The sequence below is a fragment of the Halichoeres trimaculatus genome, unplaced genomic scaffold (assembly GCF_033239565.1).
Source record: "Halichoeres trimaculatus isolate MK-OKI-2021-1 unplaced genomic scaffold, fHalTri1.1 fHalTri1_scaffold_3, whole genome shotgun sequence".
NCBI lineage: Eukaryota > Metazoa > Chordata > Actinopteri > Labriformes > Labridae > Halichoeres > Halichoeres trimaculatus.
Window position 1 is genome coordinate 5,939,225 of NW_027437181.1, and position 24,396 is coordinate 5,963,620.

Consider the following 24,396-nt stretch of genomic DNA (forward strand, 5'->3'; position numbering starts at 1 on the left):
CAATCAGATGTGAGAAACATTTTTAAGAGGTTTAACATTTTTTTTAGTTTGACCACAGCCCATCTGGAATGACTGGGGAGATGGATTTTTGACCCATACTGCAGCCAGCCACCAGGGGGAGAAGTTTTTATGGCGACTTCAGTTCGAGCCAAGCAAGATAATGTTATTTTTTATTTTATTTTATTTTTTTCCAGTCTATGGGTTGTTTCGGTAGCTAAAAAAAAAAAAAAAAATCACATAACATTTAACAGAAAAAAAGTTAATGCTACATTAAGTTGTATCACTGTGACATGTATCATTGTTATCTGCTCTTTTTACATACCTTCTTCTCCTTTACAATTCGACTCTTCTCACATCTGGGTGAACAATGTAACTGAAAGCTTTTTAAACTATTGGCCTGGGGGTCTAAAGGTGTCACCTGCCTTGCCTATTGGCAAGAAGCATCTTTTGGTTTGGAGCTGATACAGTTTGGTGCTAGTGGGCACGACTGACACATGTAGGAGCTTTAGCTATGCTTGTCATTGACTTTTACAAATGACTTAATATTGCTTTGTGTATCTATAATGCTTCGAAAGTTCTCTTATCCAGCTTTTAAAATCATAAATCTGATATTGGTATGACAACTAATCAAGGAATCAAGATGTTTTGTATTGTTTGAATTCTCTGTTATCCCAATGGAAATTAAATTAAAGGCCGAAACTTTGACAAAGAGACTTCTTAGAGAAAGGAGTCATGCTTTAAAAAACAGGCTGTGATTTAGGCTTTTGTGTTCAAATCTCTCAAAACATCATATAAATGTCATAGTTTGGGATAATCCAGAGTATTCTCCTATTATTAATATTTTTGTGACACTTCTGTCAAGAAACACCTGTTGCTAAATGCATAAGCTCAATGCAGTCGCCACTGAAGATGCATGTGGAAGACTGCAGTCCACTACCCTATTTTTTACTTCAAAGTGGGTCAGACTCAGCATATTAAAGCTCTATACTGCTTAATAAATTCTTCGCTTCAGACAGGAGGAACACTGTGTTCATTTCCAGTCTCATCCCAGCATCAGTGAAATGAAATGTTGTGTCTGTTCGCCGTTCTGAGCGCTGAGAGCGGAGGAGAGTCAGAGCAGATTGAGGTTAGTGTGCAGGGCAGAGCAGCGAGATAATCCCGTCATCGTTCAGTCATCCTCTCATTGAGATTGACCTTCGTGAGCCCAGACAGGACGCCAGCTCCGTCCTTTTACTCTCTCTGACTGTCCTCAGTGGAGAGATGAACCAACCAATCAGGCGGTAGCTCACCTGACAACACTTATACTGTTTCCTGCAGTGTTACATTCAAGGGGCAACATCCGGTTTAGAAAAATGAAGCCTATGTGGAAGTGCTAAAAGTTGCTGTTCAGTAAGGATCTGCTTGAGGCTGGTTGCAGAAAAACACCCAGCCAAAAAACAGACTTTTACGTCATTAAAAAGCATATTTACAGCCTGGTTCAAAAACAGCTTGGGTCAGAAAGGCTGATTTTGCTATCGGCACACACTGCATTCAGCAGTTCAGAAAATATTCTGATCGTCTCATTGTCCAATCAGAGACACAGCTCAGCTCATGTGACTGACAAATTCACGGATTCCCTTCATTTCACTGTTTCAGGAACAGACAGGTGACATCGCGAAGACTACGTCCATGTTTTATACAGTCTGTGGTTACATTGATTAAATATCGCAGACAAGAAAATATTTGATGTACTTTAGTGACTTGAAACTTTTACCTTTTATTCCACAACATTTCAGAGGGAGATATTGTGCTTTGACTCAACTAGAGTTATCCGACAGCTTTAGCTATTTGTCATGATAAATGTATAAATAAATAACTTTAAAAGATTAAATATATTTTAAAAAATTAATGAACAACCTTTTTTTTACAAATTCGAATGTTTTGTTCCTTAAAAAACCTAGTCAACATTTGACACTCCGATTCATTTGATGTGTTTTCGAGAACAAGTAGAGAACTTAAAACTCAAAACTAGACACAAGCAGATTTAACACCACCAACTAGTGTTTGGGTGGAGTACTGCATAGCAACACAGACACTAAAATACAGTGTCTGTGTTGCTATGCAGTGCTTTGAATATTATCAGCTAAGAGATACAATGTCTTGCTTTGACCACAGGGGGCGCCAATCTCAACACAAACTAAAAGTTCTTCACATGAGCTTTAAACACAATGTGTTATTTTGAAGTTTGTGTGCTGATACATCGGATATTTATTTTGAATTTGTCTATTTTTCTGATGTTATCGGTTTTACCTAGAGCAGGGATCTCAAACTCGTGCCATGGAGGGGCCAAGAGGCTGCAGGTTTTCTTTCCATCCAAAAACTCCACCAGCTGATTTCACTGATTACCTCACCTTCAAGCAGAGAGCAGGAACTATGCAGTGAAATCAGCTGGTGGGGTTTTTGGTTGGAAAGAAAACCTGCAGCCTCTTGGCCCTCCATGGTACGAGTTTTAGATCCCTGACCTCGAGGCTATAGTAAAATTAGCCCCACTCTCATTAACCTGAGAGCTCTGATCGAAATAATAAAGGAGTTACCACATAAAGCCATGCCCATGTTTATCTGCAGTTACAGATTAGAGTTATTTTTAGAGACCGTATTTACAGACTTGCGGAAATAAAAAAAACAGCCGCCAAAACAAACTGCAGACTGTCCAGGTTCACTTCTAGGGAATTGAGTAACAAACAAGAGGTTAAACCAGTGGAAATGTCAGCCTGGTTAACTCTCGGCTAAGAGGCTTGAGCTTACAAACACAGTGAATGAAGACTCCCTGAACCGCAGGGTAAACCAAACGTGGTGGGATTATTACAGAGAGGAGCAGGAGGCAGGAGAGCTACGAGACACCTGTACTGCTGCCAACTAGGAATATGAACAGACTGCAGCTACAAACACATGGTCACGAATTAGTCCTGCTGGGAAGGTGTGGATGTCAATTCTGCATTAGCATCCTAGCTTCCTTAAGAATCACTTCTTTGTTTTTCTGCAATACAAAAATGTGCTTTTTATGTTTTTATAAACTGTAAAAGTGGAATAAGATCCACTAATCCTCCTCCTGGTTTAACAATAACGAGTTTACTGTGGCGACTCAATGTGACAAATTCAGGATCAAGAGTCCCCAGAAGTTTAAAAACAACCATTGTCTCAGATCCCATCCCTAATCCAACTGTTGTCTTTCCCGTCCAACATGAGCGGGTGTAAACCAGTAAGTCCCGGTGATAAACACGTGTTGCTGTGAGCGGTCCAGGCAGGGCATTCCTGGGGGCCCCTTTCTCTCTCAGATAATTACTGCTGCCTTGTGGGAGAGGAGGAAGTGCCAAAGAGGACAAACAAAAGCAAATAAGCGGATGCAAATCGCCGCTTGAGTGAAAATGCTCAATCTATGGTTTCAGCGGGCTTGGGCAATAACAGTTGGCTGGGGTTCAAACTTGTTTACAAAAAAAGGACCAAAAAAAATCATTCATGATTCTTTTGGGGCTTTTTCTGAGGAAAACAAAGGGATAACTGTTACAACGTGCATTGTTTTACACCTAATTTAGATCTAGGAGCGTTAAAAAAAAAAAAAAGGGGGGAACATATAGAGAGATGTCTGTCCTGGAGTGACACAATGCATCCATTCATTACTGATGCATGACTGAGCGCACAACCTGCTCATATTCAGAAAAATCACTCAGAGAAGATTCCAGAGATTTGATCTGGAGCACATTCTTTAACTCACACTACAGCAGCAATAATCTGTAGATTTATTTTTTCACAGGTGTGACTTAAAGTGTAGCTTTGCTCTGGGCTAAACAATATTTTACACCATTAATCATTTTGTGTTGCATTTACTTCTTGTATAAAGGTTTTGAACGTCTGTTGTGCAGCCGACATCTTTTCTTCAGGAGTTTATCTTCCTAAAGGATCACAGACTGTACATAGAATGAACAGTGTGGCTCCGCCTTTAACCGTTGTTCACTTTTGAGGCCATAATACCCCCGTCTGAGGTGCCGCCATTGTGCAGCCAGGGTCTGTGCAGTAGAGAATCTGTGTGGAGCCGGGTGACAGATAAAGTGTTTTAATTTTTTTTTTAAGAGTCTTATCTCTTCTCCGCTGTCCTTCCCAACATATCTATTTCAAAAAAAAAAAAAAAAAAACTTGTGCAAGAAAACGACAGCTGTCAATCATATTGAAACATGGCATGAAACCCCATTTGTGACCTTTGATAAACAATGACAAATAAATTTTTCTAACACAATGCAGCCCAATAATATCTTCATCTCACCACAGCATACCGATGTGAGAAATATTTCTACGAGGTTTATTTATCTTTAACGTTTGACCACAGCCCATCTGGAATGACTGGGGAGACAGAGTTTTTGGCCAATACTCTAGCCAGCCACCAGGGGGAGCAGCTTTTGAGCACTTTGAGCCACTCAAGATGATGTCCATTTTTTTCCAGTCTAAAGCCCCGTTTCCACCAAGAGGTTCAGTTCAGTTTGCCTCGGTATGCCACTCTTTTTGACTAATCCTGGGACAGGTCCCCAAATTACTGACCCGTACTGTCCCACTTTTTGGTACCCTACTTTTGGGGTGCCAGACGTACTGATCTGACCCCAGAAGGTGAAGCTAAAAACACTGAAGTGTGTTGATTGGTGGAAAGAATGGTCACTCCCTTTGTAATAGTGGCTGCTGATTGCACTTTGTCACAAAGTGCCACATGGCAAACACAAAGAAGACAAATTGCTGGATGTCTTCTATCGTTGCTCTTTGTTTACTGTGTCCTATTTTCTTATTTGTTGGATTTACTAGCGAGGTAAACTGTCACACTATTATGTAACCGACATGGCAATCGGCATCTGGTTTGCACACCACCTACCAAGAGCGGCAGGGTTTGCTGAGGAAACACAAACAGGATCAAGGTTTACCCACCCAAACCAGTACCAAACTGTACTGATCCATATAGGGCCACCAGGTGAAAACAGGGCTTATAGTCAGTTTTGATAGCTAGCTCTCCAAATGTTCATACTTCAGTGTTTGCGTGACACTGCTTTCCCTTTGATTTTACCCACTTTCTTAGACATCTGCCATGCTTTTACTTTCCTAGAATACATACATGCTCCTTAAATCAGAAGTTGCACAGGTGAGGGTATTGACTGTTTTCAGCTTGGCGACCGAACTGTGGCTCTAACTTCTGCAAGAGTGGCATGAAATGATGCAGCTTACGTTGGCACACAGTTAAACAAACTTTAAGTTGTTTTATTGTGCAAAATCCATATTTTGTGTGTTTTTGTTCCTGAAACAGATGGACACCTGAGTTGGTAAGTTTGCTGTGCATGATGAGTCTGGTTTGGCATTAGTATCTGGCATTTGTTTTTATGATAATATCTGTTTCAACCACCATCACTGACATATCTAATGTGCTTTAATCCTTTGTATATATATTTTTAAATGCAGATAATAAAAAAAAACACAAAAAATCTCTCTTTAAGGAGAAAATTAGTCCAAGGTCACAATTCAACCCAATGGATCTCCCCCTCCTGTCAAATCCACCAGCCTCTCACCTGAGCCCGAAACAGACGTCCTGACATCACGTCCAGCTCTACACAGTCAGACAGCCATCAATCATACAGCAAGATGAACGGGTTGGCACGATGACAGTGATGTCCCTCCTGCCCAGGCGCCATTCCACTGACCACCCACGTCCGCACACATCTCCTGCAGGATGAAACACCAGAGATCACTGGTGTGATTTACTGTCCCGAGGCACGAGCAGGGGTTTCTCTTTCTGATAATCTCATTATTGGTGGGTGGATTGACAAAGCTGAAGAGCACGAAAGGGGAGGAAAAGTCTGGGGTGGGAGAGCTACTTGTATCAAAGAGTAAACCTCTTAAAACAAACAAGAATAGACTGAGGAGGACGTCAAAGTCCACGTAAGCCACTGATTGTTTTTTCCTCCTCTTCTTCTCTCGGACAATGACAACAAGTTTGCCAAGACAGATACATCAGAAGCACATTTATTAGATTTTAAATTTAGCTTGTTTTGATCTAATTTAAAGTGTGATTAAAAGAGTAAAAACAGGTTTTTTTGTAGGGTTTCAATTTACAAAAGTAATTCCCTCTTTTCTGTTGTCTTAAAGGTTAAAGACACAGTGAAGTAGGCCACTTGTGTTGAAAGTGACTCCTGTACTTGAGACTGTTTTGCAATTGGCTTGCAGTTTTTTGTTTGATTGTTTGTTTTTGTTTTTTCTTTGACTGTAGTCAAAGAAACAAATAGCTCTGGATTAAAACTCGGGTTAAGCACACAACTGCACAGGTGCCTTGAGTTTACGGTGGTAATTGGTTTGTGATAATTTAATTACGAACCAGATTGTTTGGTAGTTTTTCTGCACTTGAGTACAACACAGGTGAGCTCTGTGTCTGAATATACTTTTTAAACTTCAGTTGTATCGTATTAAATTGTGCTTGTATGATGAGAATAATTATGGTTTATATAATCCGCCTGGAAACAAAGTTAATTTGTTATTATTTGACTGTATGTGGTAAATTTTAGTTTAGGTTATTCAATTATTTTTTTGTTAAATTGAAGTTTATTCTTTTTTATTCACTTTTTCAAAACTCTTTTCCCCATTATGTCTGAAGTGCTGCAACAAAACAAATTCCCAATCAAAAAAATGTTGATTAATACGTTCTTTTATCTTGATACTATTTGACAATAACTAATATAAAAATATTGGAACAATTGTTAAAGTCAAAATACTTCTGTTATAAAGAATACAAGCCTTGCTGTTTTCATAATTCGTGCCTGACTGATGACTAATGAAAAAGTTGTGAAAAACTAAATATTCGTAGTACAGGATAGAACATAACAAAATTAAAATGCATATAATCTCACATAAAACAGGGAAAGGAATAAATACTGACAAAATAAAATTACTTGAAGACAAAAAAAATACCTTGTATCCACTTTTATTTTGTAATATCCATTTTCTCTTCTTCCCTTTCTGGTCCTGCGTTATTTCTCCTCCGGCGCTTGGCGGAACCTTTCTTTTCGTTCCTGCCTCACTGGAGCAATCATGGCCGCGGAGGGAGACGTCGATCTGGACCTGGAAGCCGATGAGAACTGCACTGGAAAACCGGCAGAAAAGCCCAGAAAACATGACAGCGGGGCGGCTGATCTGGAGAGGGTCACGGACTACGCGGAGGAGAAGGAAATCTCCAGCTCAGATTTAGAAACGGTGAGAGCTCTGAGCTAGCGTTGACGTTAGCCGGGGACACATGCGGCCACTGCTGGCTTCACTCTCTGTACAGCATCTCTGGTTTAACTCTTAAAATGGTTTTTCCATTTCCTGTATCCACTATCTGCCTCTTTACTTTCTGTCAGTCGCGAATTTTGTTAAATTTACAACTCTAGACGTACAGTCTTGTCCTGTTTACCTACTTTGAGTAAGCTAGCTCAGGCTGTGTCGCACTGTATCTACGTGGGTAATGAAACGTTAACAGGACTGTTGAGTTAAAAGAGTGTTTTCATCTTCATAAACAGAATTGCTGTGAAAAAAGTACATGATTTGGTTTAATTTTCTTCTTTGGTTTTTAAATAGCGGATGGCATTCATGATAATTCAGTACTGCCAACTACTGGACAAAAAATGCAATTTGCTCCTTGAGCTCTAATAACAATTCTGTATTTAATTCAAGTGGAAATGTGTGAAGATAACTGTTTTTCTACTACTTAGCGTCAAACTATTAAGTAATACAAAGTTGCATCTGGACCACACTCTACTCTTGTAGAAAAGTAGTGTCTTGTAGAAAAACTTCTAAATTTCTCACATTTTTCAATAACTAATGACTGTTTTGTGTTGAGTAGATTTTTGGGGGTTCCATTCCCGATACAAATCTCATATTTCCAAAAATGATAAACACTGACAGAGAACAAATTAACCTGGAATTACAATGTAGTAATTTGGAAACAAACTACTGAAGCAGCACTCTCACTTTATGTATACTACACTGGGACTTAAAATGCTTACATTGCTAAATCTTTGTTTCTGATCTGATTAATCTTTCTTAAAGCAAGTGTTTGATTAAATTGGTTCTTCTGCTTCAACACCAGAAACTTGAAATGTCTGGAGTGCTCTCATCCACTTTTTAGTTGAACACTTCCTCTGTACTCTGGTATTGTGACTTTATTTGCTGTTATATTTACTGTAAATCAGTGTAAAAGCATTCTTAATTTCTCCTCAGGCTATGTCAGTGATTGGAGACAGAAGGTCAAGAGAACAGAAAGCCAAACAAGAAAGGTAAGGTCACCTATACCTCTGTGTGCTCGTCAGAACATAAATATTTTAAGTACCCTCAATCACAGCTACCAAGAACTGTGATGAATCTCTGCAGGTTTCCTATTAATCTCTCGTAATGCCCTGAGATACCCTTTGTTAGCAGAAAAGCTGAACTTGTGCTCATGTGTTGTGTTTTCAGAGAAAAAGAGTTGGCCAAAGTCACCATCAAAAAAGAAGACGTGGAACTAATTGTATGTTAGGTTTTTTTGTTCTTTAAGCTTTAAATTGAAAATGTGATGTGATAAACTGAATTCTGATTGATTTTTTAGCACCTTTCTAAGAAAACTTGACTTTGTTTCTGCACAGATGTCAGAGATGGAGATTTCCCGGGCGGTGGCGGAGCGCAGTCTGAGGGAACACATGGGAAATGTGGTGGAGGCTCTGGTTACTCTGACCAACTGAACAGACAGCATCTACACACTGGACTGTTTCACTTTGTTGTGTTTGATCAGTGCTCGTTGAGACTGAACCAAACTCAGTGGTTAAACCGTTGTGATCCAATCTTTACTCCTGATTCTTTTCTTTTATAAAATAAAAGTTGAATGCCCACTTTTCTTCATGGGATTGAACTAATTTCATGGTTTCTTTTTCTCAAAATCAAAATTAAGAAATGAAAATACAAGTTTTATTCACAGATAATGATGTTACAACACAACCACTTGACAAATAAGGAGAAAAGAAGAAAAGCAGGAGAAGTTAAAAATAGTTAAGAGACTTTAAATTCTGAAGACAACTCACTGCTTTCAAACATGAAGTGATTTGGTTGTGATGAGTATCATAGAACGCAAATGGATGGACAAGATTTCACATACAGCTGTAGCCTCCTAAATATGCAGCAGTCCTCTCATATAACTTGTAAATTTGAGCCACATCTAAATTTACAGCCAGGGTCCCTTGTGGAAGTAATAATCTATGAATTAACAAATACAAAAACAGCTGATGCATGGCTGCTTTTTAGTAATGGTGCACTGTCCTGGGAGATAAAAATTCATCAAAGCAGTAGACTCAGTCTTTCTCCTGAACATGAAGTTCACACAAGATGCAGCACAGTCTCTTTACAGTCTCTGAAGCTGCATGGTGGTCCAGATGAAGTCTGTGCCTCATCTTAAGTCTTCCTCTTCTTCACTGTGGGCCGGTCGAACACATCTCTCACTCCTGCTGCCTTCTGCTTGAAGAACTTGCTGTTCTGAGCGCTCTCCTGAGCCCAGGCCGAGTCAAACGACGTGGTGTCCTGATCGACCAAGTGAGTGTACTTAGTGCGGCCGGAACGACCAAAGTTTTTGACCTTGAGAGGGAAATCGAACCAAGATAGGTTAAAGAAGATAATTGCAAGAGGAACATCAACACAATTTATTTTTTCACAAATATTTGAAGGCTTCAGCTTGTGACCTGCAGGGCAGAATAACAGACAATATACAAGTAAAGGCAGCTGACCTGCATGACTTTGGGCAAGATGGTTTTGTTGAAGTGATCCTCCAGAGTCGGCGCGCTGAAATCTCTCTTATACACCTCATCCTCCTCATCCTGAAATACAAATCAAATTAAATCAATCAGCTCATTTTTCACCATAAAGAAATTTAATACAAGTAAACTTAAGCTCGGAATCACAGTCTCATAAGAGCTCAGTTTCCTCGGCATGTACTCACCATGAAGAAGGCTCCTCTGTGGTAATACTTCTGCAGGAACTTGTATTTTCCTTTAGTGGCTTTGTTGGTGACTTGTTTGCCGCTGTTTCGGAGCTCAGCTCTGCGCTCCTCCTCCGTCAGGTTGTGGAATCTGTCGATCTCTGCCTTCTCCTTCTCCATGCTGGGGAAAAATGAACCATTATTACCACACTCATCAGTGATTACTGCACTGTGGAGGTTTTTAGGGACTTGGATATGTGTTTACTCACACTTCTCTGGCCTCTCTGTCTCTCTTGATGCGTTTCAATTCTCTGACTTTCCAGGCTTCGTATTCCTCCTCTTCATTCTCTCCGTCAGTGTCCAAACCATCCAGAGCTGCCAGCGTTCGCCGGTTCTCCTCAAACTCCTTCTTGGCTTCCTCTTCAACGATCTTGAGGGTGTAGCGTCGTCGTTCCTCCGCCTGCCTCTTGGCCTCAGCCTCCAGCTCTCTCTGCCTCAGCTCCTCTGCTTCACGCTCGGCCACTGTGACCCTGTCCTTCCTGTCATACAAAAACAGAGAACATTACTCACTGCTTCTCTAATGTGTGAGGATGCAGGGTTAAACAGTGTGGGGTTACAACATTAACCCTTGCTGCTGCTTCTGTTCTTACTTGCGAATGAAGACAGGTTTGAGTCGAGGCTCTGCTTCGTCCTCGCTGTCTGTGTATTCTTCATATTCAGACTCTGACTCAGACTCCTCCCCTGACTTCCCCTCCTCCTCCACCTCCATCACTTCCATCTCTTCATTCTTCCTCTCAACAGCTCTCTGACGCATCATCGCTCGTCTGCGCTCGATTTCCTACAGAAAAAAGAAACTTGTTGTCAAAAACTTTCCGCACTGTTGACCAAATCAAGGACAAAGACAATCACACAAATACTAGCCTCATCATCCACTTCTTCTTCTTCCTCCTCTTCTTCCTCACTGCTCTCTTCGCGCTCTGGGTGCCACGTGCCTTCATCAGAGTCTTCGCTGCTCTCAGCTACAACTTCAGGCTCTGCAATCTGTCTGTGTCTTGCAAGTCTGTGGACAAAGACGCAGTGAATCAACATTACTATGCCACAAAAGTTAACCACAGAATCAACACACTTATATTTTGTTTTAGAATGCACCAAGTCGACATAATGTTATCAAACCCTCAGAATTGTCATACCTCTCCTCCACGTCCTCAGAGACACGGTTGAGTAAACGTTTGAGACGTGGATCAGAGACCTCCTCTTCTTCTAACTCTACCTCAGCCTCCACCTCCTTCCCCTTCTTCACAAACTGGAAGTCCTCCTCCTCCTCATCTGACGACTCCATAGGGGCATAGTCAGGACGTTTACCCGACACATACCGCTTCACCTTCACCTTCTCCATGGAGAGCTCCCCTGGAATGGGAAAGAAAACAATGAGCTGCAGGTGTACATGACTGTAACACTGTTTTTTTATTTTAAAGATATGGTGACAAGGAACAGATATCCAATATCTTTAACGTTTTTTAAGTTTTGTTTAAGTAAGTGTCAGGAAGACAATATCATGAGAAAGCAAGCAAAAATGACATTAGACAAAATCGATCAATCTAAAATAGATGCTGCACATTTTTATCAACTGCTGGTTTAAGCCCTCTCTATTACTGTATGTCACTGTTGGGACAAACAATAAACAAATACACAAGAAGGTAAGGGAGAAATAGAGCAAGTGTGTCCATTTATCTTTCTAAAACAAATAAAATATGTTGAAGACCAAGGTTAAGACCATTGTTATAACTGACACGTCACATATTTTCAGGTTTCTGAAAACTCTTTGCTTCTTATGAAAGGGGAAAATGTTTGCTTCGCTACTTTCATACGTCTTAAGTCCACAAATTGTTTGGATCTGGCCCAAAAACAGACCAAGGGAGTAAGCAATCTCCCGTTTTGCATGTTCACAAACTAATTAAAGAATTCATTAAAAAAAAATTCAAATGTGTTAATTTTAAGTCTTTTTCCCTTCAGTATAAACCAGTCCAGATCTGGTGAGTCTCTATATGAGGGTTCTGCATCTCGATATCTTTTCCTTCATCTTTGCAACCGAGTATAAAGCTCAGAATCAAATATTAACTTTGTTGCTGTTGAAAACTGTTACATGCTTTACAAATGTGTTAAAAGTGATAAAAGAAACTTTTGATGTTGATTCATTTGCAATCTTTATCTTTCAGGATAAAGTGTGTTTATACAGTATGCGTATCTAACGTTTATTCGAGCTCTATGAGTCCAGAGGTGAGTAAACACGTAGACATAGCATCCATTTGTGTACATTGAACATCTGTCTGTACTAAATACTAATAAGTTGATCCAGAATTTTGTATAAATATATAAATCGTTTCTCCTATGGAAACAATACGAGAGATTATCTGCTCTGATGACTTCAGATTTTTAAGTTTATAAGTGGTGAGGCTGGGCTATGCTAACAGATTTATGTAGCACGCCGCTAGCCTTTCGTTAGCTCACTAAGGGGTCTCACCTTTATCATTCCGGACCGGGATGGCTCCGGCCGTGGACTGGATTGGAGGGAGCTTCATGTTGAGAGCTTCACGACTAGACATGACTGCCTGGTCGACGGAATCCACCTAACTAGGATAAAATATGGTATTTCTCTTCGACAAGTACAGGCCGTCAACACTGCAGAAGCTAACGGAAGTTAGAGCCAGAGCTCAGTGAACGGACCGGATGTGATGGGTTCACGAAAGAATTGTTCCGCAAGGTTTGTTCCCCCGAAGTAAAACCCGCTTCATAATTCATCTCACCCACCAGGCATTTTTGAATATCGATTCAGCAAAGTTTAATTTATATCACTCGATGTATGAGTAAAATATGGAAGCATAGTTAGGACAAAATCAAAATGAAAATGCAAACATGGAAAATGCAGTACTGGCTACGGGAAATACATTTTCATTCCAAGAATATGGGCGCAATATTTGTGTCATAATTAAAATGAAATGTCAGTGATCCAACTATCAATTTCTTTTTTATCTCCATGACTGTTCTTTATGTGACATTATTCAAAATAAATTAATAACGGTGTTTGCATTTTAATTTTAAAGATGGTCAGCTAAAACAAGAATTCAAATGAAATTGCAAACCTGAAAATGAAAATACAATATAAAAATTACATTTTCATTTCAAGAACATAGGTGCAATATTTGAGTCAAAATGAAAATAAAATGTCAAATATTTGATTTTTATCTTTATCTTCAAGACTGCCCTACTGTGATATTATTCAAATTGAAATGAATTTTTTTTTTTTTTGCATTTCAATTGTCAAGAAATGGTCTTCTACAACTTTTACCTTGCGAAAGTCTGAACAGAAACAATTTTTCACCATTAGGGAGCTCTATTCTATTCTAATTGAACAAATAATAAGTTATGGAATAACTAAATAACTAAATTAGGTTTTACGAAAGACAAATTGACACTTATTTTGGCTCTTATAGTCCTCTATACAAAGTGTTATAAATAATTCCATAAAGTAATTAAACTTTTAAGTTCAATCAGAACTAAATTTTAAAAAATGACCGCTTCAAACAACTGTTTAAGAATACTAATAATAATGATAATAATTTTCAAATAATACAACTCTAACACCAAAAAAATTCTGAATCACCTAAACTTTACTCCAATGAGACCATGCATCAATGCAGTTTTTTTTACTCAGTTTTCTCTGAACAGTTCTGGCATTTTTCAGACCTGAGCTCAATTTCAGATGATCACAAATTACTTTGTTGTAGAGGCATGGAATTAACATTATAATAGTGATCTTTTCTGTCACTGGACCAGCCCATGTTTTTTTTTTTTTTTTTTTTTTAATTTTCAGTCACAAAAATAATCTTCCTTGAAAGAAAATTTAGTCTTACTGAAAACCAGCTGTTATTTTCCTGTGAGAACGGGAATAATGAGTCAAGTGATGATTTGATTCTTAAGCAAAGATCAATTTCTTAGAGCGCTCATACTAGACAACTTAAACTAATACAATAAGGAATCTCACAAATGCATAAGAAATTTGATTTATTTCAATGATCTTATGTACAAATTAAGTGCACTGTGTCTGTCACATGAAGGGTCTTTTCTCTGCCGTGTTGTGTTCATGTTGTCAGAGCTGAACTCCTCTCTGTTTGAACAGCTGATCCAGCTGCTCCTCCAGGATGGAGTTGGTTCCTCTCAGACCTTTAACCACCTCAGAGGCCCATACAAAATACTCCTGAACTCGCTCAGTTGTCCAACCTGCCAACCACACACACACACACATGACAGAAACGGGTATTTATGGACAGTTTTTCCTTTAAGTTGAAGTTTAATGCATGGTTTTCATCACAAAAATGGATTTTAAAAATGTAAACAGACTGTAAATACACAAGTACAGTAAAAGTACAGTGTCAGAAGAAGAGAGGCACTGACCGACAGGTGTGCAGCGGTTCAGGTCCCTCAGGTTGTACAGTTTGTCAGCCAGTTTGACCAGTTTGGCCTGGTGGCTGCAGTGGGGGGCGTGCTCCACCTGCTGACGTTTTCTCTCCTGTTTGGGGAGACTTTTGTCATCTGTCACCTCCTGAACGATCCGAGCCACAACTGACCCAAACTTTGCTTCAAGCTCAGCAGGAGAGGTGTCTGTGTCCTCCACTGTGTCGTGGAGCAGAGCAGCCTGTAATAAAACAAGAAAAAAGATCATATAAAATCAAAGTAGTGCATTAAACAATGGTGATATCCGCTCTGCTGATAACATACCTGCAATACCTCGATGTCAGTGACTCCTCCTTCATGGCTGAGGATTCTGGCTACTCCTTAAAAGTACACACAGAGAGCTGTGAGTATCAGAGAGAGCAGAGTCAACAAGAGCTCTCATTGTTTTCAACTGCTGTGAAAAGTATCTGAGTTATAAACTGAGCAGACGTTAGCCTAAAAATAGTGCCCTGTATGCAACAAAGGGAGCCTCAGTTACTTCAGAAAACATTTATCAGCTACAACCAAGGGAGCGACTACTCTTTCTCGGGGCCACTCATGCAGATCACACAGATAGCAATGTGAAAAATCCAATATACAAATAAAAAATAAACAAATAAATAAATAAACCCATAACAACAACACAAAACAGTAATATAGAATAAAGCAAGAACAATGCACTACACCTGTTACAAATTGTGTAGTCTCTCACATATCCAAAATAAAACGGAATAATCACTACAATCGTGAAGACAAAGCCTAAATGTACAAAGTTTCCAAGTAATTGTTCAAAATTTGATCTTACAATAAAACAATAATACTAGTATGATAAAAATAACACCTGAGGGCACAAAAAGTATGGCTTGATTAGCAACTTAACATGAGAACACAAGATTTACAATCAAGTTAATATCCTTAGATATGCAATACAGATCTTGGTAGTATAAACTGTCAGACTTGTAGCTCTACTTTAACAGCCAAGTACTATATTTCATTCACATGGTTTGGGATTGAAATGCTATAATTAGAAATATTATTATATAATATAGTTTTTATGCAGGAGCTTGGTTGGCTTATCATGACTAACACTGCATGTTTGAAACAAAATTGAATATCTTGATCTAATAGTTAATAATTACATAATAGCCAAAATCTTCTTGATTCTAACCATTAATTATAATTATGACCAGCTTAAAACAGCAATAATCGGATTTTATGGATGAATGATACTGTTTTCTGTAGACCTCGGACTGAATTGCTGATACACCAGAAATAAGCCCAGCCGAGGCTTGAATAAATACAATTAAATATGAAAAGCAATAAATATTTAGTTTAATACCCAGTTATAGATTTAAAAAAAAGTTATTATTTTTTTACTTGTGCAGTGATGGAAGTTTTACGAGCCAGCACCTGAAGGCATCGAATCACAGTAAAATATACGTACCGATGGGGTGATTAATGTACGGAGTTCCTTCCGTGTCTTTTCGTCTTTGCTTGCGATGTTTCTCAGCAGCAAAATTAACCGTTTCCAACAATAAAACAGCTTCTGAACTCATGACGGAGAATAAAGTCTCTCAGAGAGGACACCTGAGTTTGTTTCTCCAACGGTCCTCCTACAACTCTGTAGTGGTCTGTTCCTTTAGGTGACCGGGGGGAAACAGCGAGTCATGGGATCAATTCCGCCCTGTGTAGCTGCGGAAGCAGGTAGACTCAGATCTATTTAAATCTTCCATGTTTCCAGTATTTTTTATTGATATAGACCTTTGAATTCATACCGGAAAATTAAGAGATTTTCTACATTACTATTTCATCAATGTCAGTGCTTTGAAGCTAAACCTAGCGTTTAAAATTATGTTATGAAGGGTGTATTTTTAGCCTAAATGCTAACCCAGTTAGCCTACATTCGTTCTGTTCGATGCATTTTTCTATTTTGTTGCCTCTTTAATTCTTAAAAAGCGTGTTTCTACAACATTACAATGGTATTTTGTTGTTATTATTTTTTGCAGTAGATGAGTAAGGGTTGTGATATCCCTATCTTGGCCCAGGATGGCTCACAGTGCCAGGAAAGATTGTCCGGAGCTCCCTGACTTCTCTCTGCTGAAGAGGCTGGCTAGAGATCAGCTCATCTACCTGCTGGAACAGGTAGGAACGGGTCACAGTTTGAGTTTGAGAAATTTAGAAAAAGCTCCCTGGACTCCCTGGTTTCTGCAGCAGGCATGCTGACAGCTGCATTGCTGCCTTATATGATGCACAATTACCTTTTTGATTGGACCTAAACTTCACCTAGTGTTGTCAGAAGTTAAAACAGAAAAGCATCCAATGTATTTATACTGAAGTTTGAATGAACTGTTTGGAAAATATTAAACAGCTGTCACAAATGTAGACGTTGCACTTCTGACCCCACCCCAAATGTGATGTCACTGCAGCCAAGAGTAAAATATGCTCCAGCTCAATAAAATGATTTATTAAAAGAAAACAAACACTTAAATAATCAAGGATTCATTCAAGTAATTAATCGTGCAATAATAATTCTCTTTATTTATTTCTTTATTTTTATCATTTTTTATTTATTTTTTTATTTACAATTGATAATACCTTAATTTCCATCATGTGATGAGAGAGCATGTATCTGATAGAGAATGTGAGGATAGAGGGAGAAGGTATGATATGTACCAAAAACTTTCTTGATCGAAAACCATTCCTGCAACCACTATTGTAGCATCTTACATGAGGTGCCTGCTCTCGCTGAGCAAATCCAGCAACCCTGTTTTGAGTGTTTTTAATTGTACAGCGTATTCTATGCCATAATATTCCAAAGAATCAGAGTTGTGGAATAATCTTCTGCTGAAAATATTCCTTTACAAATAGACATATCGAACTTACTTTGCCTTTTATGCTCTGGAACAATTCATTTCTGTATTTTATGGGGGATTTTTTTTTTTTACACTTAGGCAGGAATTTATAACTCAGTGCTAAGTAATGTAAACAGGATGGAGAGGCTAGAAAGTAATAAGGGAGACTCGTGCCTTCGTTTTGTCCCCATTGTGTGTCTAACTCCCCAAATTTAGGTCTATCTCAGGCTTCTGTTAATCCCCGTCAACTGGTTCAAAATGCTGCAGCTCAACTCATCGCTAGTTGAAGAAAACTGATCTCATCCTCTTCATTCTTGTCCCTTACTATTTTTTGGCTTTCTTACTCTTTATGCGTCTGCTCACCCTCTCAGATCAGCTGATACAAGTTTGCTGGTTGTACCCAGTGCCAGACTAAGGTCTAACTTTTCTTTCCCTTGTCACACAGCTCCCGGGGAAGAAGGACCTCTTCATTGAAGCAGACTTGATGAGCCCTTTGGATCGTATCGCAAACGTATCAACACTAAAGGTTTGACCTGTACAGCTTACACCCACTGAAACAATGACTCTCTAAACTTTTTTAAAACATTTCTTCTTTGTTTTTATTTACAGCAACATGAAGTTGACAAACTCTACAAAGTAGAATACAAACCTATAATCAGCACAGCAGACCAGTGAGTCCTGCAGCCTCATACCACATATACAGTTTAAACACACACACATACACATTGTGTTACTGTATGAAAATGTGGCTTAACTCTCCCAGGATCTGTTTCCTGATCCGGCCAAGAATACAAACTGTGAAATGGATATGTGGTGGGTGCAAGTTTTCTTTCATCTCTACTGAAATTCAAACTTTCTGGTTAAAAATATGTTCCTAACAAATAATCAGTCAGTTACAAACAAGTATAAGAAAAGTCTCAAAACCAATCAGTGTCAGAACCGTGGAGTGTGTTTCATTGTTGTTCCAGATGTGGCCAACGCAGACAAAGCTGCAGGAAGACACAGAAGATACAAGATCATCTTCACTCCTCAGAAGGTGTGTTTTTCTCTCTTGGTTGTTGTCACTGCTTTGATTTATTCATTTCTTGATGTTTACCTGTTTTCCTTTCTCTGCTGTTCAGTTTTATGCATGTGAGGCAGTGCTGGAGGAGCAGGGGATTATTGGTGGTACGCATCTTTTCTTCTTCTCTTCTTATTTTAGAAACAATGATTCATGTTTGTTTGAGGAAGTGTTGAACTTTCTGCCGTCTCCCCACAGATGTGACCACTGATGAATGGTCTTTCTATCTTCTTCCACTTGATGATGACATCATCAGTCTGGAGCTGCCTGAGTTCTTCAGGGACAACTTTCTGGTAAGTTTTTATAACAGAATCTGAAATAGAGCTGTGTGATTGTGTTATGATTATTTAGTCTGTTAATAGAAAAGTATTCTGTAGTTTGAGTCATATTTTATACAAAAGGTTGATGAAAGGGTCATTCCAACCATCTTCTATGATAATTTTTTTTTTGAAGACTTACAATTGATTTTTTTTATAGGATTTGGATTGTTTGTCCAAGGGAATGAATGGTACTTGAACTTGTCATCTCTGATCTCAGGTTTTATAGATCCGTGACGTTTTTTGTTTTTTTTTAAATTATTATTATATCAAGTTGAATCATTATGTTATAGTTACAATAACTTGTGGCGCAAACTACATCTTAAATTTTAAAATGTCTTTTTTATCATTTCTTGGACAAATATTTGAGGACTGTGTCTTTCATCCTACATCACACAGGCAGGAGATCAGCGGTGGGTGAGGACAGCCGGCAGCGCTCTGCACCTCCTTCACTCCCTTTACGGCCCGTTCTCAAAAGTCTACGGGATCGGACGATGTTCCAAGGTGATCAGAGACGATAGTGTAGTTTCACGTTCAGATCCTCCATGACACATTTTGACCTCAGTTCTTGTTTTAATGATGTACTTATTGAAGCATTTATTGTCTCGTTGGTTCCAGATGGCGTACGAGTCGTGGAGGGAGCAGGTGGAGGAGGGCGAGCAGAAAGCTCGTCAGGCAGAAATAGGAAAAGTTTTTCTCATCGACAGAGGTAGGAAGCAGATAGGTGTCCCCCTCTTCGTGCTGATGACGTGATGCCATGTGGTTTCTTCCTCTCTTTAACACCATGGTTGTCTTTGCAGACGTGGACTTTGTCACTCCGCTGTGCTCACAAGTGGTCTATGAAGGACTCGTAGATGATATATTTAGGATCAAATGTGGTAAGCGTCAGAGCAAAACAAACCACACAGTTGTGTAGTGACGCTTTGTTTGCAGATTTCTCGAACATTATGGTACATCTGTATCTGCAGGATGTGTGGAGTTTGGACCTGATGTTACGTCTTCAGACAAAAGTGTCAAAGTGATGCTGAACTCTCAGGACAGGGTAGGTCGTAGCTGACTTTAGAGAAGAGTCTCTGCTGCTGGTCTATTGTTATGAGGATTGTTCGTTTAAACTCTCATGTGTCTCATAGGTCTTCAATGAAATCAGAAACGAACATTTCTCCAATGTCTTCGGCTTTCTCAGCCAGAAAGCCAGGAATCTCCAGACAGCGTATGATGTAAGTTATCATCAATACTCCAGTCACTGTGGCTGGAAGTGAAGGAAATGTTTCATGCTGTCCTCTTTTATGAACTTCACAGAAACGACGAGGGATGGACATACAGCAGATGAAGACGTTTGTATCAGAAGAGCTGAAAGGGTTAAAGCAGGAACACCGACTGCTCAGCCTACGTGAGTTTAAACCCTAAATCAGACTGATTGTTGCACGTCTCAGGTTATTTTCCAAAACTGATTTCTGAGGTGGACGTCCTCTTTCAGACATTGGTGCCAGTGAATCCATAATGAAGAAGAAAACAAAGCAGGACTTCCAGGAGCTGTTGAAGACTGAACACTGTAAGAACAACTTGATCCATAACTTATCAAATCTGTGTTGTTTGTTGATTTTTTTATATTCATAAGGTGTTTGTTTGATTTCTAGCTTTACTTGAAGGATTTGAGATCCGTGAATGCATTTCCTTCATAGAGGAGCACATCAACAGACAGGTGAGTTTGCTAAAACACCCTGTTGTACGAAGCAGGAAAATTAACAGTAATGAATTCTTTTGGAAGAGTATTTCTGCTCTTTTCTAGGTCTCCATGATTGAAAGCCTGAGGCTGCTATGTCTTTTGTCTATCACAGAAAACGGTAGGAAGTCTTTGCTGTAGGATGTATTTGTTATATATTTATGTATCATGTTACACTGGGGAACACAATTTTTCTCGAGTTAGGTCTGACAGCTGTTTTTAACAAATTTTTGGGTGCAGGATCCAAAACTGATCTGAGTTTTTCTCTATCACATCAAATTTTTGAACTATAGGATCCCTTTAAAAAAAATGTTAAAAATAGCTCACTTAACACATATGTGCTTGTTTTATAAAAATCAATGAAATATAAAGGAAATAGGCAAGACTGCAATGTTTATTTAACATTATATTTTTACAAAGGATATGGCTTCTGGGGGAGCTACATGAGCAGACATGATCTGGAACAAAGGAAATTAATACCTATGTAAACAAAAACACTAAGATGGAATAGTTACAAGTAGGGATGGACTGATTATTGGCTGGGCCGATTCTCGGGGCCAGTGTTTGGCATTTTGGGTCATATCGGCAGCGGCCTTTTGTTTTATCCAAAGGCCTATTTGAAACCCATTCAAAACTGTGTTGTTTTGGCTCTGATGCTTCTCTGCACAGAATTTCTCCCTGTCTACACTATGGAAGCCCTAGATGGTCGTTTAAAATCAGTCATGTAAAACTAAACAGAAAATTAATTCAGCTGCATTTCATGCCTATAAAAGGCAGCACAAACTCAATTCTGTCCAGTTTTATTGCAGTTACATAGAATTTGGAAAACTTTATTTACTGTAGGAAACTTTAGCTATTTATTTTAAGTTTTCATGTAACTTCATAAAACATGCTGCTAAGCCTGGGAAGCTGTTTAATAAACATATGCTTGAAGGCATTTGATTGCAGGTAGTGTTGGAGTTTGTATTGTTCAAAATTTTTTACGCCAATATTTTCACTTTGACTGCAAATTGATATCGGCTTCAAATATTGGTTATCGGCCTCCTTGCCTACTTATAATCAGTATCGGCCCCCAAAAATCCATATCAGTCTATCTGTAGTTACAAGCTTTGAAAACTAAAAAACAGCATCAAACAAAATAGAACTTACAGGGGTATGCCCATGGTTACTAGGTTAGGAGAAAATCAGGACAAATCCTCTTAACTCCTGCTATGCCAGCTTTCTATTTGCAGATAGTGATAGTACTGACCTATTGGGAGCTGCACACACTTCTCACTGCACTGTCTCAAATGTGACTGCACGAACAAGCTGTCCTGTAGCTGAAGATGAGTCCAGTTGTAATCAGCTGGCAAGTCTTACTACAACTAATCAGAGGAATTTTGCTAATCTGGAGGATAAGATGTGGAGAAAAAAACTTGACATGCTTGAAAAAAAGTGTCTGCAATTTTGGAATCAGCATGACAGTTTTAGTTTCAATCTGCATAAAAATCTAACTCAACAGATTTTTTTTGTCAAATTGTCCCCCAGTGTTATTAATAAAGATGGTTTTGGGGGCTTTTATTTTGATAGAACCTCTTGCAGGAGACTGTAAATGTGGGTAGAGAGGGAGGTTAATGTGCACCAAAATCATAGCAGATCAATCAGTCCTATAACAGTTAATGTGTGTGTGGCTAAGAACTTGGAGTTAGAAGACTTGGGTGCCCTTAAAGAGACTATTTTTGGTACTGTTAAACATAAAAACATCAAAAGCACATCAGACAAAGACAGAAATACCCCACAGCAGCTGTTATCAGTATGGCAACACCACATCAAACAAGGCAAGACAAATATTCATCATAATCCATACCAGCTGTTTTCAGGGAGCTCTCAGACTGATATATGTCAAGATTTGTACACCAACAATGTATTTAAATTTGTTTATTTGTGTTTTTGTGTGACTGATGTTTTCCAGGTCTCCTGCCAAAAGATTATCGTTCATTAAAAGCACAGTATCTACAGGTGAGGGTTAATGCTGGACTCTTTTTTTTAACCTGCTGCTTGTCACACAGTAGATTTTGTCCTTTTGTCTGTTTCTGTTGAAAATAAGATAAATACAGAACACATCCAGCTGGATTACATGTTTGATTTAAAACATTTCTCTGTTTGGCCTCATCAGAGTTATGGCGTGGATCACCTGCTCACATTTGCCAACCTGAGGCAGCTGGGGCTGCTGGTGGAGCAGCAGCCAGGAGAGACGCTGACAGTGATGGAGAGCAAAGTGGGCAAACTGGTCAACGACAAGACTGCAGGTTCAACAGACTTCTCCTGATCACAATAACGCCTGTTTATCTATCCTGACATTTGATTTGGGATTTCCTGAGATTTTGCTTCATTTTCTCCTTCTAGGAAAGCTGACTGATGCCTTCTCCTCTCTCGCAAAGAAGAGTAACTTCAGAGCTCTGAGCAGAAGACTGAACCTGGTGAGTTATTCTTTTATGACTGTTCACAAAAAACATCTTTGTTTGTTTTCATCATTGTAATCATTATAATTTTCTGTGTGCAGGTGCCAAAGTCAGATGAAGAATATGACCTGCGTGTCCCTCGAGACATGGCTTACATATACAGCGGGGCCTACGTCCCTCTGAGCTGCAAACTCATCGAGCAGGTCAGTAAACTCCTGTAATCACATATTTTCTAAACTCTTACTCCTTTCCTGTGACATTAATCAATAAGAAACTACGTTATTTAAATTCTATTCTCTCTGATCTTCTGTAGGTGCTGGAACGAGACGGTTGGACCGGGCTCGAGGAAGTAACCAGGCTGCTGAACGGGCATGAATTTGCTGTAACAGGTTAGAAAATGGAAAGTGAAGAGATGACTTAAAGCTGTAGAATTCAAAGAGTTTTGGTAGCCACCGTAGATGATCAGTGAAACCTGGAGCTTAAACTCCTCTGAAGAAGTAAGTGTTGATGGGTTTCTTATTGGCTAAAATGTGTGAGTACCATGACAAAAGCCTCAGAAAGATAAAAGCTGTGATAGCACAGTGACAGGATGAAAGGAAGGTCCTCACACCAACATTTAATCTACCTTTTGATCATTTTAAAATCTGACTTGTTTCTAAAACAGTCACATAATTAACTCCAGACCTCAAATATTTCAGTCTAGTTCTGACAAGTTGCATATTACAGGAGTGCTGCTCTCTACAGAGCCTACCTGTTTTGACCCTTTTTGTACATATTAACATGGCTTTAAACAGAAGGAAAGACACCTTATCTTTGGCTTTTGCTGAATGCTTAAGTTGTCATTTCTCATCAGGCAGCAACGGAGTTGATTCGAGAGCAAAGGGAGACGCTCAGCGCATCATCCTCGTCATGTTCCTCGGTGGTTGTACTTTCTCTGAGATTTCAGCTCTACGGTTCCTCGGCAGGGAGAGAGGTAAACACAGCCTTAACACTCTTCAGAGATTTAATGTTTGTTGGGTTGTATGTTCTTGTACACAGTTTAAAAACCTCAGGCCTGTTTAAGCAAATTATATAATAAATTTGTCTCTCACTGTTGAGACAAAGGCCTTAAAAGTATGTTAAATTAACACTTTTTCTTTGTCTCCCAGGTTATAAATTCATCGTTGTTACAACTGCCATTACAAACAGTTCAAGACTCCTTGAGGCTCTACTGGACAACCATGCATAAAACACAAACACCTGATGATGGACAGAAACTGAGACATTCCTACAGACACATCATTCATTCCTTAACAGAGCGGACACAACCACAGGGGGGAATGTTCAAATGATCTGTGTTTGGCGAAAAACAAAGTCTGTAAACTTGTATAAAGTGAATAAATGTTTTTACCACAACTCTTGCTTGTTTTCATTTGTTTTATACTAGGTTCAGTCTGCTGCACCTTGGTGTTTGGTCTCTCCAGGGGTCTTTTTTTTTAATCAGTCTTACTACAGTCACTGACAATAACGTGGGGTTGAGAGAGAAACAAGGTTAAA

At 39.1% G+C, this 24,396-nt stretch overlaps 5 protein-coding genes across 7 annotated transcripts in view; 2 read left to right on the top strand and 3 right to left on the bottom strand.

Annotated features, from left to right (window-relative positions):
• Positions 1-5,602, bottom strand: part of serinc4 (serine incorporator 4) — a 38,453-nt gene extending 32,851 nt beyond the window's left edge. The window contains exon 1 of the mRNA XM_074665958.1: positions 5,577-5,602. The gene's annotated coding sequence lies outside the window, so the exon portion shown is untranslated. The remainder of the gene's footprint in view (positions 1-5,576) is intronic.
• Positions 5,603-7,044: 1,442 nt separating this feature from the next.
• On the top strand, positions 7,045-8,918 carry hypk (huntingtin interacting protein K). Its single transcript, XM_074665965.1, has 4 exons — positions 7,045-7,251; positions 8,257-8,312; positions 8,491-8,542; positions 8,658-8,918. The coding sequence occupies exons 1-4, from the start codon at positions 7,090-7,092 to the stop codon at positions 8,751-8,753; spliced, it is 366 nt and encodes a 121-aa protein (XP_074522066.1). The 5' UTR covers positions 7,045-7,089; the 3' UTR covers positions 8,754-8,918.
• Positions 8,919-9,008: 90 nt separating this feature from the next.
• On the bottom strand, positions 9,009-12,698 carry mfap1 (microfibril associated protein 1). The gene is made up of 8 exons (XM_074665963.1): positions 12,498-12,698; positions 11,167-11,383; positions 10,898-11,036; positions 10,627-10,814; positions 10,246-10,515; positions 9,998-10,157; positions 9,786-9,875; positions 9,009-9,636 (listed from the first exon to the last, which is right to left on the bottom strand). The coding sequence occupies exons 1-8, from the start codon at positions 12,577-12,579 to the stop codon at positions 9,457-9,459; spliced, it is 1,326 nt and encodes a 441-aa protein (XP_074522064.1). The 5' UTR covers positions 12,580-12,698; the 3' UTR covers positions 9,009-9,456.
• A 1,335-nt stretch (positions 12,699-14,033) lies between these two features.
• On the bottom strand, positions 14,034-16,051 carry hddc3 (HD domain containing 3). The gene is made up of 4 exons (XM_074665964.1): positions 15,912-16,051; positions 14,753-14,808; positions 14,429-14,669; positions 14,034-14,254 (listed from the first exon to the last, which is right to left on the bottom strand). Exons 1-4 carry the CDS (start codon positions 16,021-16,023, stop codon positions 14,124-14,126), a joined length of 540 nt encoding a protein of 179 aa, XP_074522065.1. The 5' UTR covers positions 16,024-16,051; the 3' UTR covers positions 14,034-14,123.
• vps33b (VPS33B late endosome and lysosome associated) lies at positions 16,049-24,224 on the top strand. 3 transcript variants are annotated; one of them, XM_074665959.1, is made up of 24 exons: positions 16,049-16,171; positions 16,474-16,609; positions 17,765-17,845; positions 17,929-17,990; positions 18,083-18,132; positions 18,288-18,355; positions 18,441-18,486; positions 18,578-18,672; positions 19,096-19,200; positions 19,315-19,405; positions 19,497-19,574; positions 19,665-19,738; positions 19,827-19,913; positions 19,996-20,086; positions 20,174-20,248; positions 20,334-20,398; positions 20,486-20,540; positions 22,371-22,417; positions 22,575-22,707; positions 22,805-22,878; positions 22,962-23,063; positions 23,174-23,249; positions 23,714-23,833; positions 24,009-24,223. In XM_074665959.1, the coding sequence occupies exons 2-24, from the start codon at positions 16,514-16,516 to the stop codon at positions 24,086-24,088; spliced, it is 1,851 nt and encodes a 616-aa protein (XP_074522060.1). In that variant the 5' UTR covers positions 16,049-16,171; positions 16,474-16,513; the 3' UTR covers positions 24,089-24,223. The 3 variants fall into 3 exon arrangements, with proteins under 3 accessions (XP_074522060.1, XP_074522061.1, XP_074522062.1); XM_074665960.1 differs by having other exon boundaries at positions 16,054-16,171; positions 16,477-16,609; positions 24,009-24,224; XM_074665961.1 differs by having other exon boundaries at positions 16,078-16,171; positions 16,513-16,609; positions 24,009-24,224.
• The last annotated feature ends 172 nt before the right edge of the window (positions 24,225-24,396 follow it).